This window comes from Temnothorax nylanderi, unplaced genomic scaffold (assembly GCF_030848795.1).
Source record: "Temnothorax nylanderi isolate EJ_2023f unplaced genomic scaffold, tnyl_v1.0 TNYL_tig0071_pilon, whole genome shotgun sequence".
Classification (NCBI taxonomy): domain Eukaryota; kingdom Metazoa; phylum Arthropoda; class Insecta; order Hymenoptera; family Formicidae; genus Temnothorax; species Temnothorax nylanderi.
The window spans coordinates 262,303-280,854 of record NW_027249133.1 but is presented as its reverse complement, the minus strand read 5'-3'; the positions used below and the strand labels follow the sequence as shown (position 1 = coordinate 280,854).

Below are 18,552 nucleotides of genomic sequence, written 5' to 3'. Positions count from 1 at the left end.
TTTCGGAGATACACGCACATCGCGACAAGACAATTTCGTTCTAACTAAATTAATGATGAAAATGAAGTGAAAAGGGAATCTCCAAAACTGTCTTCGGATTCTTGGACTTCTAGATGTCTACAGATCCTCGAATGTGCCTTCCAAGTATGTCTCAAGTTCTTAAATTGTGGAATTATTGAAGCTTCATATCCTTAGCTCTTTACGTTGATTGGATGCTTAAACTTCATATCCTTAAACTTAATTCATCCCGAGATTTTTAAATTCGCAGCTCCGTGGGCTCGGCGTGTCCTTGCAGAGGTTTCATGCGGAAGTGAAATTACATCTCGCCAAACTAACTGAAGTATGAGACATCAGCGTATCGTCACATCATGTGATATCAGCAATTATATCTAGTAATCTTGTGCCACCTCCAAATACCCTCCAAGCGCATTCTTCTTCATCGCCATTGTGCAAAGCAGCATCTTCCTATGACTCATAAGAACATTGTTTTGCCCCCGTCCCCCCTTCTAACATTTGCATACGCGAGGTACGAGATACGAGGTACAAGATACAAGGATCAACGATGATCCTTCGTCTCTCGTTACCTTTATCGTTCTCAAGGAACACGCAAGTCCAGCGGTATCTTCCGATGATCACCGAGCAACGTATCGTCCTACAGGTTGTCAAATTAGATGTGCAGATAGTGACACGCCGGGGCCGTTTTTCTAATCTATGAAAGATTTAGATCTAGTTCTGCCGCCCTGCTGTGTGAAACACAAAAAGAGAAACCGAGCAAAGAAAAATGCAACAACATATAAATATATTATGATTATGATATAAGGAACGATAGCTAGTTACGCTAGCAATCACTCTCATTCTCATTTTCTCTCTTTCAAGCCGTCCATCAAACCAAACCTCCATCTGGATGGTCACGTTCAATAAACTGCATTTTACACGGGTACGCCACGGGTATGATCTCGAGCAATTTAAACCACATTCCTCACGGTCTGCCAGTCGAACGGGACGAGGGATCTTCCAAACGCACGCAGCTTTCTGTCAATCAAAAAGTTTGTCTCACATGTGCACCCCTCCCCCCCTCCTACCTTCTCATATCTCTCTTCATCTCCATAAAGAAAATTCCAATGTAAGATTATGTTATCGAAAGAAGAACAGTTGAAAATTTTGTTACCATACAAACGCCTCATACCGAACTGGAATCGTCATCTCAGTTTACCACGTAGTACACCCATAATTACCGGATAACCAGTTTAAAAATCAAAATATATACATTTATATATCCAGGTTATTTTTTTACCGGATCAATAGAAAGTTCCGCTCAATTGGTATTGATTTACTCTTGCTATTTGTGATATGTGTATCCTTATATATATATATATATAATAATATCCTTCTTTTTCCTTTGTGCGTTTATGTACGATTTTTCCTTCTTCATATGTGCAATCATTTCCCTCGATTCATTTCTGGTATAGACTTAAATCCTTAGAGTGGCAGGCTAAGACCGGGATTTCGGAATCCATAAAAATACCCTTTTTAAATTTTTGAATTCCCTAGACTTCAATTCCGAAAGCTTTGGATGGTCAAGATTCTTGGACGTACGCAGGACGATTTCTCCGAATTCCAGGATACTCGCTCTCCAAGCTCTCTTGAATCCTCGAATCTTCGGATTTTTTACAATGGACATTAATATTGCGATATTGCGTTTGAAAGATTAAGATGCATATCGTCTATTAAAAATTGAATAAAGTTCAATCCCTAAGTTGAGATCAATGTTACCGAGTCGAGATAAACCTAACGCTTCCACTTCTCATATACAACGTATCCTTGCGCGTATAGTCTCTTTACATCGACAATTTTTCGCATCCTTCGCTTGCGAAGTCCCCGGTATCTCCCGAACGCCTCTTACACTCTTCGAATATCTAAAACACACGCGTCAACGTCCTATCCTGGTCGTGGTCTCGGCACGGTCGAAGGCAGGTTGAACGCAGATCTATGGACACATTATTATGGCAACGCCGAACAAGCGTATAGGTGGCATCTTTTACAGCAAACAAGAGAAATATTTCGGTAACTCAAATAGGTTATTCGCATGCTTGCATGACGAGTTACCTTACTTGAAGTATACCTGCAACCTGTAGGGTAAACGGGTGCAACTCCGCATCATTATCCTACATTACTCAACGAGAATGTAACTTGTTCCGGACCTGAGAGAATGACCGATTCGGGAGAGTGACGGTTCACCGCATGAAAGCCATGTTTTCTCATCGTCGTGGGTTATCACGAGCTCGGTATCACGACGATTCGTGCAGAGGATAATTTTGCTTGTGCGCCGATTCAACCAGCCTCTAGAAACAGACTCTTTCCCTCCCTCTCACTCAAAACGCAGATATACTCCCCTATGGTTCTCTTTTCTTTCGCTCGTTGCAATCTTATAGTACACTTTCTAAGCCGGTGACGACGACGTCGTCGTCCACCCATTGGCAGCCGTAGCCCTTCGTTCACGCGATAAGATGTATTTTCTATGGATGCTTATGTGCCAGACTGAAAACGATTGACGGCATTAATAAGTTGGTGAATAGAAAAGTTTAAAAAAAGAGTAGTTCTACATTGTTACTTGCAAAATGTATTTATTTATTTTACACTCCTCTCAATACTTCTCGCCTCATCTTCTTACGTAATCTGTATCACAAGGTTTTGTACTTACAAATGTATTTAATAAAAATTAAAAGTATCACAATGGCTTTTGGCTTACAATAATTGAGATCCTTTGTCTTCGTTACCTTGATCCTAAACAGCATAAAACCATCTTAGAAATACTGCGAGAGAAAAATCCATCAATATCGAGAGCTGGCCTGGTAAGTTGTGATTAATACGTAAAATTTTGTAATCGATTAACGATTTGATAAATAAAAAAATATCTTAATCTTTTCTGAAAATTCATTAATTATTCATTATACTGTTTAGGATCAAGAGAAGTTAAATGCTACACACTGATAGAATTATTATCACAATGCAAGGCAGTCTTATAATACATCTATATGATTTTACAGATTTAAGGAACTTGAAAGTACTTCTAAATAAAAAGTATTTCAACGTGAAAACTTCTCCTCCTTTCCGCGAGTATTTTACGTTAAGTATATACACACGTTAAATATATAAGACAAACTCTAGATAGTGAAAGTACTTTGGTTTCGATACAGTTTACAAACCAAATCGACGATCAGGCAGGAGGGCCGATGTGTGTGTGTGCGTGTACGAAATCCCCAAGGTATCGCCTGCACCTGATTACAGCAACTTTTTCTCTCTTTCTCTCTCTCTCTTTCTCCCTATCCCTTTCTTTCCACCCGCATCCGCCATCTCAAACGGTGAGACTGCAAGTAAAAAATACCCAGATATATACCAGGGTAACCATGAAACTGCAAAGATTGCCGCAATGCTGCAGGACTAATTGGCCAAATCTTCTAGGATACGCCGAGGTTCGCCTCCATATTGGACTCCACCCAGAATACATTGACCCAGATCTCGGCTCGCGAGCCGACCATTTCCTATTCTGCCTGAGCAAGACAGAAGGAGGGGGGGAAACAAGCAGAAGAGACACGTGGCACCATCCATGGATCGTCTTATCGGTACATGTTCATTATACAGTGCGCCGCAGTCGGATTAAACGCACTATTGGGAGTTAATGCGACGGAAATTTTTGCTGGCGCGGCCACCCCCCAGTAGTTCAGACAAGCTCGGACAAGCCTGACGCCGTGGGCAGGGAGCCCTTTGCTAAGCAGATTCCCACGGATATAACGCTTCAACGACCATCCATGGGGGAAACACAAGGCCGAATACTCTCCACAAGCTTCTCGTCACCGATGCACGGACGACTTGACTTCGCTAAGCTGCTGCAGGAAGTGCACCATGCTGCTGAGATCCTCGTACAGGTCGTCGGGCAGGTTCTGCCGCCAGAAATTCGTGTCCCTCAGGTTGGAACACTGGCCGTTCATCTCGTACTCCCGCTCGGCCGCGTTGTACCTGCCGCAGCTGCCGTACTCCACGCCCTTGAGCAGATGCTTCCTCAGGCGTCGCCAGCGGGCTATCCTCGACAATTGCTTCGCCCGCAGCTCGTACTCCGCCTTGTGCAGGGCGTGCGTCAGCACGGCCTCGACGCGGAAGTCGCGCTTCGGGCTCCGATGGCACATGAGCTTCTTCTGCCGCACAGTGGTGATCCAGCTCGCGAGCTGCTCCGTGTGGCTCGGCTTCCCCATCTCGATCTCCCGCGGCCGGTCGCGAATGTCCCGCGCGACCGACGCCGCCGACAGTTGCGTCACACTCCCGTAGTAAGTAGGAACTATCCGCCCCATCCGTAACAACTAAGGTATTTTGGACTAATTATCGAGTTACAACCAACCTGTATCTAACTCGCGCCTAGTCGATCGCTCTCGCCCCAGCGAACACGGGCATCCGTCCCGTCCCCGTCGCCGCTTGCGTTACGTTGCGTTGCGTTGCGTTGCCCTGTGGGAGGGAGACGCACACGAGCGAGACCCAGCCGCACCGTTCGGAGATGACTTCGGCAATGGCCGCACGCCCCTCCTGGTGGGGCTTTATATACCCGACCGGCCGTCGCTTAGGTGTAACCCTCCGCGCTGGCGCGCGAAATAGTTCCCGGTTTGCGGACGAAATATACGCTCGACGCCGCGAATTTTTCACGTTTTGGCGATACAGTTCATTAATTTGCGATAGACAGGGTCGTTTGGGACGGAATTGAGCGCGAATTATTGCCTGTGAGGAAAAAATCGATGCGGCCGAGAAAACGGAACTGCGGCGTAGGAAATGAGTCGCAGGGCGCGGCGCGGTCCCTCTACGTCGCAGCTGCCGCGTACCGTTACGGTTGAAACCTCGACATTCTCGACGTTGCCATATTTTTGGAGACGTACAGTCGTTCGTAAAAATTTATAGATTTGACACGGTATATAAAAGGGAAAAGAAAATGAAGCAGAAAACGATTTTCTGTTGTCGTTTGCATGCAAAATCTGTTTCTTTGCAGCTTATATCATATATTTTCTGCGTTTAAAATGAAATAGGTCAGGGGACGTTGGGCAGAAAAGCACAGGAGAGATGAACGATGAAATAATTCGGTTACAAAAAGAAACTAAATGTCAGAGTTCCGCGAAATTCGTTCATGGGCGAGCAATATATTTCCAAGGAAAAATAAAAGAATGTAAAGCGTCTCACGAAAATACGTATTTTATATTGAGCATATAACTATGTGAGAGACTGTACGGCGTAAGATATATTAATGTGAAATAATTTTATATTAATTAACTCTGACATATAATTATCATCGTTAAAAGTAATTAATATATATCTTCTTGATCACTAACAACATATATGTATCTTCGGATAATACATTTAATATTATTAAATTTACACCATAAATTGACCAGCAATATTTGTTGGCACTTATTTAAAAAATAAATAAATGTAAAATACATGTAACATAGTTTATAATAAATCTCAATAGCTTGAAAGCGAAGACGAAAACATGTTACGCAGCTAATTGTGAGTAGCTGCTGCGACAAAGCAGGCAGGTAGAAATTTGCGTTCCCTCGGCGAGCAGGCTATAGCTGCTTTGCCATTGTCTGACGAAAACAAGGACAAGGGTATACGCTTTTATTCTCTATAGAGAGAAAAATAGCTTTTCTGGTGTAGAAGAAAAAGAAGCCCTTTCACCGACTCAGGGTCACGGGATTTGAATTTTTGCAGGCCTAAAATGCCAGAATTTCCAGTACTTTCGATCCAATTCTTTCTCTTTGGACATCCTACGTCTCAACATACGTGTGCGTATAGTAATTGTGTCTGTGTGTGTGTGTGTGTGTGTGTGTGTGTGTGTGTGTGTGTGTGTGTGTGTGTGTGTGTGTGTGTATGTACATATGCGTAAGCACGTGCGTACATGCTGTTACGAGACGCACCATAATATTTCGAAGTATTAGGAAGGATAGAACACCGTCTTCTCGACTAGGCTTTATTTAGGCGACGATACAGGCGAGATCGCAGTATAATAATTCGCTGAGTCGAAGGTCCGTTCGCTAATAAACTGACGAAAACGGAGAACCAAGTCTGAACTCAAGACAGATCTTCGCTTAATAAAGCAGTTTTTCGTTGAAATAGTCATTTTATACAGACAGAAATACAAAGGGAAAAAAAGACATATACGGATATATTTATATATAATTATATTATTTATATTATATTTATACCTTTAATAATATTATATAAAGAATTTTTTACCGACAATAGTAAATCCTATCGGACGATTTTAGGAAGAAACTAATTCCTGTCTTTAAGATTGCAACATGGATCGCGTAATAAAAAGTCTAGCATTATATTTAAGGATATGATACTGTATAAGACATTATTTGTTAAAGAATCATCTCGGAAAAGTTTCGAGAATATTAGTATTTTAAAAAACTTGAAATTTTACGATAGCAGGTGCGGCACGTAACAGAGTATGCGTAAAGTTCAAAGACCATTTATAAATGGATAAAGACGTATTGCTTTTTCGAAAGTAATGTGATGACGCACCTTGCCTGGGATGAGTCGCTGGAAGGATCTTGATTGCTCATGAAATTGTCATTTCCATTCGAGCATCCCCTCCCTCCTTCTGTAATTCTTACGAACGGCTCGAAATAATAATTAGAATATAAGGAGTGTCTATGATATAGCAAGAAAAATTTTATGCGATCTCAGACTGTCGACGTACGTACCCGGTAAACAAACTGCCCGCAATATGACGACAGATTGATAGCGAGTTTGCTCAGATATCAGCAACAGATCCGATATCGTGTTTGTCTGCATTAAACTCGTGTTTTGCAGAATCTGTTGATATAAACTGACAGCAGATTATCGGTAAAAAACCGAGCAGAATTCGTCATTTCATGAGTATTTAAAAAAAACATTTGAAAAAAATGGAATATACATCATTTAAATGATTATAAAACAGTAGATTTTGCTCAGTTTCTGCAGTCAATCTGTCATTATATTCTATTAGCAGATTCTGTTATATTTCGGCTGGTATTCTATTGACAAAATATGACTAATAGCTTAATATTAAGGGGAAAAAGGAGATATGTAGCGGTGAAAAAAAATCGATATTTGCAAATTATTGTAGTATAATTGTTTAGGAGTAGAATACCGTTGATCTCATTAATTCGCAAAATTCGCCAAGTCGTAGCTGAAGGGTCAAAGCGGCGCAAAAAAAAAAACTGGTTTTGCACGTAACGGACACGCCAATGAATAGCTGCGGACGCCTATTGTTACTGCAGGGAGTCGTTTCTTTAGAAATATAGGATGTCTCAAAAGAGTTTTTTTAAGCAGATTGTGTATCTACACGGAGAGAATTTTTTCTTATATTTTACCCTTAAATTCACTACAAACTTGGGACAACTTGGCAACCAAGGAATTTTTGTCCAATATTTTTATACAAAAGACATTTTACAAACAACGTGGTAAAAATTATCAAGCAGATTGGGAAATTTTGAAAAATTATTGAAATTTCCTAGATATATTTTAATAAAATTAATCAAACATATTTTATATTTTAATGTAATAGATATTAATATTTTTTATTATGGTGGATATTAATCAGAATAGCTCGCATAAAATTCTTGGTGGTACATGTTGTCCCACAACTACCATGATTTCAGGGTAAATTTTAAGAGAAAATTCTCCGTGTACTGTTCAAAAAGTTCTTATGCCATCGCTACAAAAGTACTTAAATGTCGTAATTTTATAACAGTTTTTGTAACAATTAATTAGTTCTTTTGTACGATGCAAAGGCTGTGGGAAAGATTTAAGATTCAGCACGGTTTCACAAGAAAAGTCTTGCAAAGAGAGATAAATTTACGTGAATACAAATATCTCAAAAATCACGATTTGAAATAAAATAATATAACTAACACACATGCGTGCGCGCGCAAGTTTAACAATATTAAATTAATATAGAGATAAATAAAATGAACATCTGCGCGGATTTCTTATAAAATTTTAACAAGGTTAAGATCCTGCCTAACAAATCGGAATGTCAAAAAAACGACTGTTCAAGATCTGTAAAATGGTTTCTGCAAATGAAATTCCTACATTGTCCCCGTCCTATAATTTAAACAAAATTAATATTTATACGGCATGTAACGACACCGCCGGCAGGGTAAATATTGCACTTCAGAAACATATAAGATACAAAACTTATGAACAAATTGATGTAAAATCACGATCTCGCTGACTTTTCCAGTCTAAATTTTGCAAGACTTGTTGCAAACGTCGTCGTCGTATTTGCCCACGAGCTCTCGCAAGATGTAAGCATACTTCTTTTAAATATTGTATATTATATCGGTGTGTTATATTTCATATCTACAATTATCCTGATACTTTTATATTTAACATGAGAATATCACCTAATATTTTTTTTGCATATACGCGCGCAATCACCTGAGGTACATTTTACACCCCAATTAAAAGTCACTATTACAATATTAACTATATATTGTACATATATTATTGATTGTTCTACAATTTATTAGTATTTGAGATCATTATGTATATAGATTTACTTAATATTTATTAGTAGAAATATGTAGATTAGTAAGAAAAAAACTACTGTAATCGAGCTTTTTTCTCGCTGCTGGAGTGTAAAAATCACCCTAGGTGATTACGAGTTAAAAATTATATTCATTAATTTGTAAATTCTCAATAAACTTTATAATTGAAGCACAGTTAAAGATTCAACAAAGACATGGGGAAAGAAACAGCAATTTTGTCCTTATTAGTGCGAAGTACATCACGGAGTTTTATCGTTGGACAAATGAGTACTTGTCCACGGATGATTTCTTAAGATCGATCGTCGCATCGGCGATTTTATTTGCAATCGGATTAAAACTCACCGGGGAATTGAACGCATGGAATTTATCGAGAACCGTTGTTCGATAAAATCAGAGAACTCCTCGAAGAAATCCAACCATCATTTGAAACAATATATAATTTATTGCAATACCTTATAATGCTAAAACAGTGTATTACACGAAATTTGCTTAAAACAATTATTTCACATCGTTGAATTTTTCACTCTACTCCTAATTACTCATTAATAAATGACATAATATGTAAATTAGAAATTAAATTTACTACATTATTCCCCGACACTAAGGCTATTATATAAATCGATATGATATGAAGCAATCATCTAACTTAATAGCATCATATATAAGTATAAAAATAATCATTTACTTTTTGTACATTTACGTTCGGGACTCAATGATACATTTTGTGTTTACTGAGTCATTACTCGATACCTTGTCAATTATCTGATTATCGATCGATGATTCAGAATGCTCGCTTTCTGTTTTCTTGATGCACTCATCGACATTTTCGGTATCATCACTAGAATGTCCGCTCTCGTCCGATGCTTGTTCTTCCGCCTTGGTTCTCTCTACAGGTAGTGCCCCATCCTCGTCGTCAGAATCATCAAATTCGTCGGAGTCGATCTCTAAATCTAACATGGTCTTGCGTTTATTAGGTTTATTGGTCTCTTCCCGTTTTCTCTTAATACCCGACGTGCCAGCGGCTTTAAATCCTTCCTCCACGGCATCTTCAACTTTCTCGGTCAGCTCTGCGCGCTCTTTGTCATAACGCTGATCTTTGAACTCGTGCCTCGGTTCGGCGCACAGCTTTTCCAATTTCCTCTTCCTGCGCTCCACCTCCTCCTTCTCCCTCTTGGCCTGCTTCTCGATCCAGGCTTTCAGCCTCTTCTCCTCATTTATGTCGCGCAATCTGCGACCGCTGAGATCTCTGCAAGCTTCGCGATTCGTGGTCTTCTCAATCTGCGCGCCTATCGCGCGTAACATAGATCCAAAACCACCTTTGCCACCCAACAGTCTTGGGACCACGGTTGCATGGCCGTTCGAGCAGGTATCAGTTTCCTGCAGGAGTCGACCATTGTACAGGACATAATATTGATCACGTGAAAGACCCTGAAAACAAGAATTAATCTATGATACTTCTTTGTTAATACTACAATCAATAAATGTTGATCCTTTATCTTAGATTTTGATAAAAGTACACTTTGAAGAGTTAAAGTTCATCTGATGTCTTTTTGTATAAAAACAAAGGCTTGGAAAAGCGTTGTTACTCCAACAGCAACTAAGTGCTAAAGACACATCTAAAGATTAGAAAATTTGTCATAACAACAGTTTCACAAAAATATTTATGCAATGCAGCTGTCGCACATTTTAATTTTGATATGTCATTGTTTTATGAATAAGCTGAATGCTAGACGCTATTATGTATGAAAATCAGAGTGATATTGGAGATAAGAAATTATAGAAATATATTACACTTCTAATTAAAAAAATTTTAAAGATAAAAGTGAAGAATTTAAGAAGTTTAGAAAGTGATCAAAGATTTAAGGTTAGGTTTCAATATTGGTCAACTTACCGTTGCTTCCTCGACTGCTTGTTTTAATTCTGGAACAGAAATCGGCGTGTCGAAGCTGCATTTCACGGAAACTCCCACGATCTCCATGTTCAACATTTTTATTTGTATAAAATCTGCTTTTAAACTGCGAAAGGTAGACGAGCGCGAAGTCGCGAACTGACGCGAACGACAAGCTTGAGACAAGATTGCGGAAGCGGAAAGCAACGAAGGACGAAGAAAAATGACCATAAAGGTGCCTTTTCACGTTGACGCTCGATCGGCTCGACGCTCATCTTCAGTGAGCAAAAATCTTTAGAAATAATATTTTTTATTTATATATATATTCGTAAAATATTATTACTTGAAGATATTACTTGAAAATAATTAATATTTTACGTACTTCGAAGCCTATTTTTGATTGTACTGAGACGATCAATGACGATTCAGCGTCAACGCTGGATGTTGAATAAATTCAGCTTTATTTCTTGACGCTAGCGTCAAAGCGAAACCACGTGACCCTAGAAATAATATTTTTTACTTATTTATATTATATAAGTAAATTTATATATGTATATAAATAAAATATATTATATTTGAAGGTTTTTGCTCGCTGAAAATGAGCGTCGAGCGTCAACGTGAAATGGCACCTTAAAGCCCCTTGCACAATGCCAGGCAACAGGCAATAGGAACAGGAAATAACCAAAAAATCGTTAATTACAACCTAAAAAATTCGAATGCTATGATTGGTTGGCAACAGGCAATAGGCACAGAATTTCGAACGTGACGGAAACTCTGTGTCTATTGCCTGTGTCACTGTTTATTCTGCATTTATACATGATTTCTGATTTCTATTCCCTGTTCCTATGCCTGTTGCCTGGCATTGTGCAAGGGGCTTAAATGACGTAAGAAAGAGAGAAGAATATTTTAATAAATGGGCGCGTTCAGCAGACCAAGCCGCTGAGTAGCAGTCGAACGTGATTGGCTCTTAGAACCAACCAATCAACGCAGTGTGTTGATAAGACGAACTCAACAGTTGTGTCTGCTGAACGCGGCCAATGGCTTTCTAGAAACTTCCGGTTTCATAATTCAAATCCTACGCGTGCCGCGGCGTTCTTTTTTTCTATGCTAAATTTAAAAAAAAAATCTGTCGGGAATAGATCTTGGCAAAGTGTCTGTTACAAGTTTTGTTGGCAAAAAACGCCAGTAAAAATATAATAATGGAATCTAACAACAAAATGCCTTCCCCCTTGAAGTCGCGTTCCAGGCATTTCGAATTTCAGATATTCGCATAAATATATTGTATTTAATATTTATCGTTTCAAAAGAATTTTGAGATTTCAAGCAATTTAAGATTTTAAGAAAATTACCGGAAATGCCGTAATGGCGCGTTTCTAAGCTGCGTTCGGGGAGCGCGCTATTAGCGCTATTGCATCATTCTATCTTTTATCGCTCATCAAGTGTAGAACAAGGATAGAATAAGCAAATAGCGCTAATAGCGCGCTTCCCGAACGCAGCCTAATTAGTGAATTCACTAGAAATCTCGTGCGCGAGAAATCGCATCGTGCGCATCGGTCTTCCGCTGACCTTTGATGACGCCTGGGTTTAATGATACGCGCACAGCCGTGTGCCATATATAAATACCGCGATACCGAGATACCGTACGGCCGTATGTACGCGTGGTAGCGCCCGGGTAGCGGTGATAGTGGTGTACTGTATTGTACGCGCTTTGTGCACGCGCGAGCGCGCGCGCGCCGACGGGCTGAGTTTCCACATGTTTTTTTTACGCACGCAAACGTCAGGATTTAGCTGACGAACGAGGGGGATATCTGGCGCGGCGGGACACGAACGCGCGCGCGCACGCGACGACGACAACGTCCACGGCGGGTAGCGCGGCGAGATGAGCAAGAAGCGGAACAGGCAGCCGGACGCGAATCCCGACGTCAGCGAGGCCTCCACCGAGTCCTGCGAGGAGGCGAGCGTAGGTTAGGAACTCGTGCCCCCCCCCCCCCCACCCCACTCAAAGTTCCCGATTTCCACGGGATCGCCGAGCTCCTCCGGCTCAGGGGAAAAGCGGAATCGAAAATTGTCAATTTTTATTTTTCTCATCCCTTCCTTATTTTTGGGTTTCCTTTGTTCGCTCGGTTTCTCAGATCCCTGGTGATCCCTAGAGATGTATCTTTTGAGTTTTCAAAGCGGAGTAGCTAATCGAGCAGCTTAGAAACATAGGCCCGTATTCATAGTCGGATCTTATTTCAAGACTGTCTTAAGTAATGTCTTAAGATGCTAATACGGCTCTGTGATTGGTTCATAATATCTTAAGATCATACTTAAGACGGTCTCTTAAATATAAGATCCGACTATGAATACCGGCCTTAGACACAAAACATTACAATCTAGAAATTTCAAAGTCCAGGGAGGTCCCAGTTCTCAATAATTTAAAAATAATTTTTGCAATTTAATATATTCAAAACGTAAAGTGTTTATAAAAGTCTTGTCTTTTTCTTATTTTTGGATTTCCTTTGTTTGCCTTTTATTCGCTTCAGTTTGCTCAGAACAGAGCAAAATTGAGGAGCAAAATCGAGTGGCTTAGAAATTCAGCGATACAAAAACATTGCAATCTAGAAATTTCAAGGTTCAGGGAACTGAGATCCCAGCATCCAATCATTTAAAAAAGAATTTTGCAGTTTAATACATTCAAAACACAGAATGTCTGATAAAATCTTTAAAGAAACACTTAAAACAAACTTTCAGCTATATTTCAATGTGTAAACAATATTAATTGACTGTTAGCAGGTGGAAGATGTCCGCATATAGCAAAGGCCATCAACTTGAACAAAGTGAAGAAGAACCTGAAAAAGACTGGCATATTGAGCGAATGTTCCCTGTGCAAAAAACTAGAGACGGGCCATGAGACAACAGAGGAGGTTGTAAGTTGTAAACACAATTATTTGATTGAAAGGCATACTAGATACTGAAATCTAACGCTGAGCCATTTCATTACAGTGCAATATTTCAAAGCCTCTGTGGATCTGCCTGCAATGTGGAGAACAAGGCTGTGGCAAAGAGCAGAAGCAACATGCCGTTGAACATTACAGGAAGCCTCACAGCGACTGCCATTGCATGGCAACGGATTCTCACCATTGGAACGTCTGGTGCTACCGGTGCGAAATCGAGGTTTATCCGAACAGTAGGTGAGTTAAACGATAAACTGTTTTAATATGAAGCAGGTTTATATTTATAAATGTATATGCTCGCGTATATTTTGTTTTTAGGAAAAAGCTGCTAGAAACTGTAGAGTTTATCAAAAAGTGTGTCAATATACCGCAAATATCTCAGCAACCGAAAATGCTAGCGAATCAGTGCCAAAAAGAAATGATAGTCGATGTACAGGAGAAGGAGAAGCATAAAATGTTGAACAATCTTCCTAAAGTCGGGGTATGTGTTGTCGGTTTTTTTTTTATATTTAATTTCAAACTGCTTTTCTTAATCTCAGAAGTCTTGCAATTTCTTTTTTAACGTATAATGCAATATAATATGGGGAGAAATATATGTTTGTAATAAAGAAATGTTTTAATTGTGCTGCAGGGTTTAGCAAATCTAGGAAACACCTGTTTCTTCAATGCCGTACTTCAATGTTTAGCGCAGACACCTTACTTGGTGAAAGTGTTGGACGACCTACGTTTGCCTGAGAAATTTGTTTTACCAGGTGGAAAGCACAAACCTGTCGATGCCGAGGAAGTAGTGGAGCTGGTACGTTTAGCTTTTGTCAACATTGTCTTTTGTTATCTCAAGATCTTTGCGGGATAATGGATAGCTTAGTGCTAGAATAGTTGCCCGTTAAGCAAAAGCTCCTTGTTGGTCACATATGTGATAGTAGAAACTAACAAAGTAAGTAAAGTGGTCCAAAAGTTAACCCTAACTGGGGATCAGCAAATCGTGACATTGCATCGTCCCTTGGGAGACAGGAAATTTTCAAACAAACAATAAATATTGCAACTTTCCGGCCGTGGAAGTAAAGCAATATGATTTATAGATAAACAAATAGTTAAGTTATTGGCTACAGCAACTAAAACGAATCCATCGATAAGTCAATCGAATTTGCGTTTGATAAACCGACAAAATCTAATCATATCTAATCAAATAAATCGACAAAATAAGAAGATATGTCAATATTATCAGAGATTCCCATGAGTAATAAAATTAAAAATTTTTGCATTTGTTTTTTCACAAAAAAAAATTGTTTTTTTTCTTTATTTGTCACATAGCCGCCAATCGAGGGGACCTTGGAACGATGGGGCAGTTTCACATCAATTCTCTGCGAAACCCTGTCGAAAATGCAAAATACCAATGGTCATCAAACTTATACTCCTTTGAATCTTCTCTGCAAACTTAGGAAAAAGACTACGCAATGCGTGGACGGAGGCCAGCATGATTCACACGAGTTTCTCCGACACTTGTTGGAAATAGTTCGGAATGAAGATCTCCGAGTAAGCGAGAAAACTCTCTTAATTAAATGTTTTGCTCTAAATATTTTTTTCTAATGATGTCAGAGTCGCCTTTAGTTTTTAAAATGTTTTGTATTTGAGTGGCGATGGTAGTTTAAAGCAGCTAAAATTTTTTGTTCATAAAAACCATTCTTGTATTTGAATGAACAATAGAGAAGAGAATATATTAAAGAAACGAAAGAAAATCCTTATGTTAAAGTTTTACTCCACGCAAGCCATTGTTACGTGCTACAACGGAGATCTTATTACACTTAAAATTCCATAACTTCATTGTTTTTATTCAATTTGCATTTAATATTTAAATTTACACGTATTCTAGATACTTTATACTTTTATATCGTATTATACTTTATACTTGTACTTTATTTTATTTAAGAAAATATATAGGAAATCGGTTTTTATACAAAGTTTAAATCTATTATCCTTCTTGAAGCAACGTCAAATCAGCTAGCTCTTAATATATTTAATATGATGTGATGAGTTCTCTAAGTAAATTGAATTTTTGTATGTTGCTTTGCAGAGATACCAGAGCATAATTTTGAAGGAGGTCGGCCTGAGCGGGAAGACCAAGCCAGATTGTGTGGAGAAGGGCCTGAGATCTCGCGTGAAATTCTATGGCAATCAGGCCAGCACACGGCTGTTAGGACCAGAGGCGGTATTCCGCGGTGTGTTGGTATCTACCCTGGAGTGTCTGGATTGCCATCACTCGTCGCAACGCACCGAGCCATTCCTTGATTTGAGCCTGCCCGTCACGGCGGATAAGCCACAACCTCCGCTCTTAAAGTAAAGAGAAAACTTATTTTCCCTAAGTTACGATAATTAATTTTATTAACTTAGAGTAATATACGATCACATCTTATGTAGAAGGAAGAACAACGAATTCGAGGACGCTTTCGACATGATGAACATCCAGCAACGCGATTCTCAAACCTCCGATACATCTTGGAAGCAGTTGAAGAAAGAGAAAAAGGCAGCCAGGAAAACCCGAAAACTATTTAGAGATAAAAAGCACGAAAATCATAACAATTCTAACATGTTAATGGATCTGAATAATCCTGTGGAAGAAAACAACGATGTTCTGAAGTCAGGTATAACTCTTTTTCTCTTCTGTCATAAATATAGAGAAGCTATTTATAACAACTCGGACTTTTTAAATTCGATATACAAATATCCTGGAGGGAAGACATTTTCCCATTTTTAACATCGATTTTCTTGTAAACGCTTTCTATAAAAAAAAAAAAAACATTTTTATTTTCAGAGGAGAGCGACGCCGACGTGGAAGACAATATCGAGGTGGACAATTCTCATCCGGAGATCGGAGAGTCCGGTTACAGCTCGGAGAAAGCGTCCGCCGTCACCAGTCCTGTATCTCCCGCTGATCACCCTCCTCATCATCCGAACAACGATTTCAATAGCGAGGTCAACCTGGAGGGTTGTAATCTGGACAGCAGCCTGGACCCAGCACAAGTTAGACATCCAGTGAACATTAACGCGTTAACTAGCCCTAGTCCAACCGACGTGTCGATGACGGACTTGACTCAAATCAGGATGCCGTCCAAGAAGACTGATAAGAACGTCGGCGCAGTCAGCTCCGAGAACGAAGCGTCGGCCACGGCGTTGACAAGCTCCATGATCGTCAACTCCGACGTCACGAGTCCCGAGGTGCCCACCGCGAGCCTAAGCAGCTCCGTCGCTTCCAAAGAGAGCCCCACTAGCCCCGTCAACGACGAAGAAGAAGTCGCGGAAAGGTCGGACACACTCAGATGTTCAAATATTCGAAATATAAAAATTTCGAACGTCCTTAATATTTCCATTTTAAACTTACTTATTGATTATCGATTTTTACTAATCTTAAACCTTAGGTTTTCTCTATTTTAATTCTTGAATTTTAATGTGTGTATGCGTGAAAAAGTCAACACATTTTGAAAGTTTTAGATTAAAAATTATAGAAATTATAGGCAATTAAAAAATTTTTGAGCATTGTATTTTCAAAAATCCCTTAAGATTCCATTGAACGTTGAATTAAGCGTGGCATTTTTCAGATTGGACGGTGTTGAGACATGGATGACAACTGCTCTATCGAGGTACGATAGAAGAAAATACAACAACGGAACTTCCAACGGAGATGATCCCGAGGAGCAAGACGTGTATAATGAGCTCGGTGATATGATGACAGGAATGTCTAAACTGGGAATCGCTGGGCATCAATCGCCCAACAGGTACACGACCAAGGAAGGCGAATGTTCCGTGGAATCGTGCTTGAATCAATTCACCGCGCTGGAGCTGATGACGGGAAGCAACAAAGTCGTGTGCGAGGCGTGCACCGCTCGCGAGAAGAAGGTAAGTAAAAAAGAAAAGAAAGCAATCCCTCAAGATCCCTAAATAAATTTAATTAAACTTACATATTCGAAGAAATATGTAAGAACTGTTGTTACGGTAACATTTTCCTTTTCGTGTCCTCGCAAGAATCAACAATAACATTATTGTATTTTTGCTTTTCTTTTTTTGTCAGAATCAAGAGAGCTCGTCGAAAATGGTGTGTACTTCGAGTACCAAGCAATATCTCATCTCTCATGTGCCCCCGGTATTGATACTGCATCTGAAGAGGTTCCAAACGCAGAGAGTCAGCTTCCGAAAGGTTTTCAAGCACGTGTCGTTTCCGATATTGCTAAACTTGGCACCGGTTTGCACAGATCACAAAAAACCTCGACTTTATGCGCTTTATGGGGTCGTCGAGCACAGTGGGACCGTTCATGGTGGTCACTACGTTGCTTATGTCAAGGTAGATTGTATTCGGCGTGTCGGATTTTAAAATTTTAGAACTTTAAAACTGGGACACTCGACATTCTATAAAAATAAGATAATGACTTGTTTCTAAAAAAAAAATTCAAACAAGAATGTGCATATTGGAAATAGCTTCAAATGAAAAATATGCTAGAACTTCTTATTATCTTTTTGTTTATATGAAAATATCGAAGGACCTTCTTAAAGTCGTTACAATCATATTGCATTGTAAGTCGTTATAAAAAAGAAAAAAGTCAAAAGAAGTAGAGAGATACTAGATATTTCAACTGCTTCGCTTCTGATGATTTTTTATTGTACAGAGATACAATGTGATTGATTATGGCAGGCCAGATTTGAAGAATTATTATTACTTATCGAATCTTTTACTCCTGTTAGACGAGACTGCCGTTATCACCAGATGATCCGCGATGGAAATTTCTTCCCAAGGATAAAGATCCTAAGACGGATAACGAATCGAGTAGTTCAGATTCGGAAGGAGAAGAAGCATCAGCGAAAGCTGCATCCGTTGTGGAACCACCACCTGGAAGATGGTATTACGTATCAGATTCTCGGTAAGAGAATGCTATTATAACACATTTATCAGAAAACACAAAAAATATTACATAATAAAATTAATGTCGCGGGGGATTATAGAATTAATTTGTAAGTCGTTTTTTCGTTTAGAGAATTAAATAAAATTTTCTAAAGCACAAATCTTGTAAGAAGAAGAGTATGCTAACGTTACGCGGGTTGCTTCTCGTCATGAGAGAATATAATAAAAATTATTACACTTTTTGCTCATTTGTTTCATGTG

General features: G+C 39.4%; 3 protein-coding genes across 7 annotated transcripts in view; 1 reads left to right on the top strand and 2 right to left on the bottom strand.

The window, feature by feature from the left end:
• Window positions 1-3,312: 3,312 nt before the first annotated feature.
• LOC139773921 (uncharacterized) lies at window positions 3,313-4,387 on the bottom strand. Its single transcript, XM_071708745.1, has one exon. It carries the CDS (start codon window positions 4,344-4,346, stop codon window positions 3,852-3,854), a length of 495 nt encoding a protein of 164 aa, XP_071564846.1. The 5' UTR covers window positions 4,347-4,387; the 3' UTR covers window positions 3,313-3,851.
• A 4,614-nt stretch (window positions 4,388-9,001) lies between these two features.
• On the bottom strand, window positions 9,002-10,750 carry LOC139773917 (splicing regulator SDE2). The gene is made up of 2 exons (XM_071708738.1): window positions 10,471-10,750; window positions 9,002-10,007 (listed from the first exon to the last, which is right to left on the bottom strand). The coding sequence occupies exons 1-2, from the start codon at window positions 10,696-10,698 to the stop codon at window positions 9,276-9,278; spliced, it is 960 nt and encodes a 319-aa protein (XP_071564839.1). The 5' UTR covers window positions 10,699-10,750; the 3' UTR covers window positions 9,002-9,275.
• Window positions 10,751-11,946: 1,196 nt separating this feature from the next.
• Window positions 11,947-18,552, top strand: part of Usp16-45 (ubiquitin specific protease 16/45) — an 8,855-nt gene continuing 2,249 nt past the window's right edge. The window contains exons 1-12 of one of the 5 annotated variants that reach the window (XM_071708697.1): window positions 11,947-12,431; window positions 13,243-13,373; window positions 13,453-13,640; window positions 13,722-13,884; window positions 14,035-14,199; window positions 14,715-14,936; window positions 15,475-15,737; window positions 15,819-16,042; window positions 16,213-16,702; window positions 16,997-17,294; window positions 17,467-17,736; window positions 18,135-18,310. In XM_071708697.1, the coding sequence (XP_071564798.1) occupies window positions 12,347-12,431; window positions 13,243-13,373; window positions 13,453-13,640; window positions 13,722-13,884; window positions 14,035-14,199; window positions 14,715-14,936; window positions 15,475-15,737; window positions 15,819-16,042; window positions 16,213-16,702; window positions 16,997-17,294; window positions 17,467-17,736; window positions 18,135-18,310 (2,675 nt within the window). In that variant the 5' untranslated portion in view covers window positions 11,947-12,346. Of the gene's footprint in view, window positions 12,432-13,239; window positions 13,377-13,452; window positions 13,641-13,721; window positions 13,885-14,034; window positions 14,200-14,714; window positions 14,937-15,474; window positions 15,738-15,818; window positions 16,043-16,212; window positions 16,703-16,996; window positions 17,295-17,466; window positions 17,737-18,134; window positions 18,311-18,552 lie in introns of all 5 variants that reach the window. The other 4 variants (XM_071708696.1, XM_071708698.1, XM_071708695.1 and 1 more) reach the window with 4 other exon arrangements.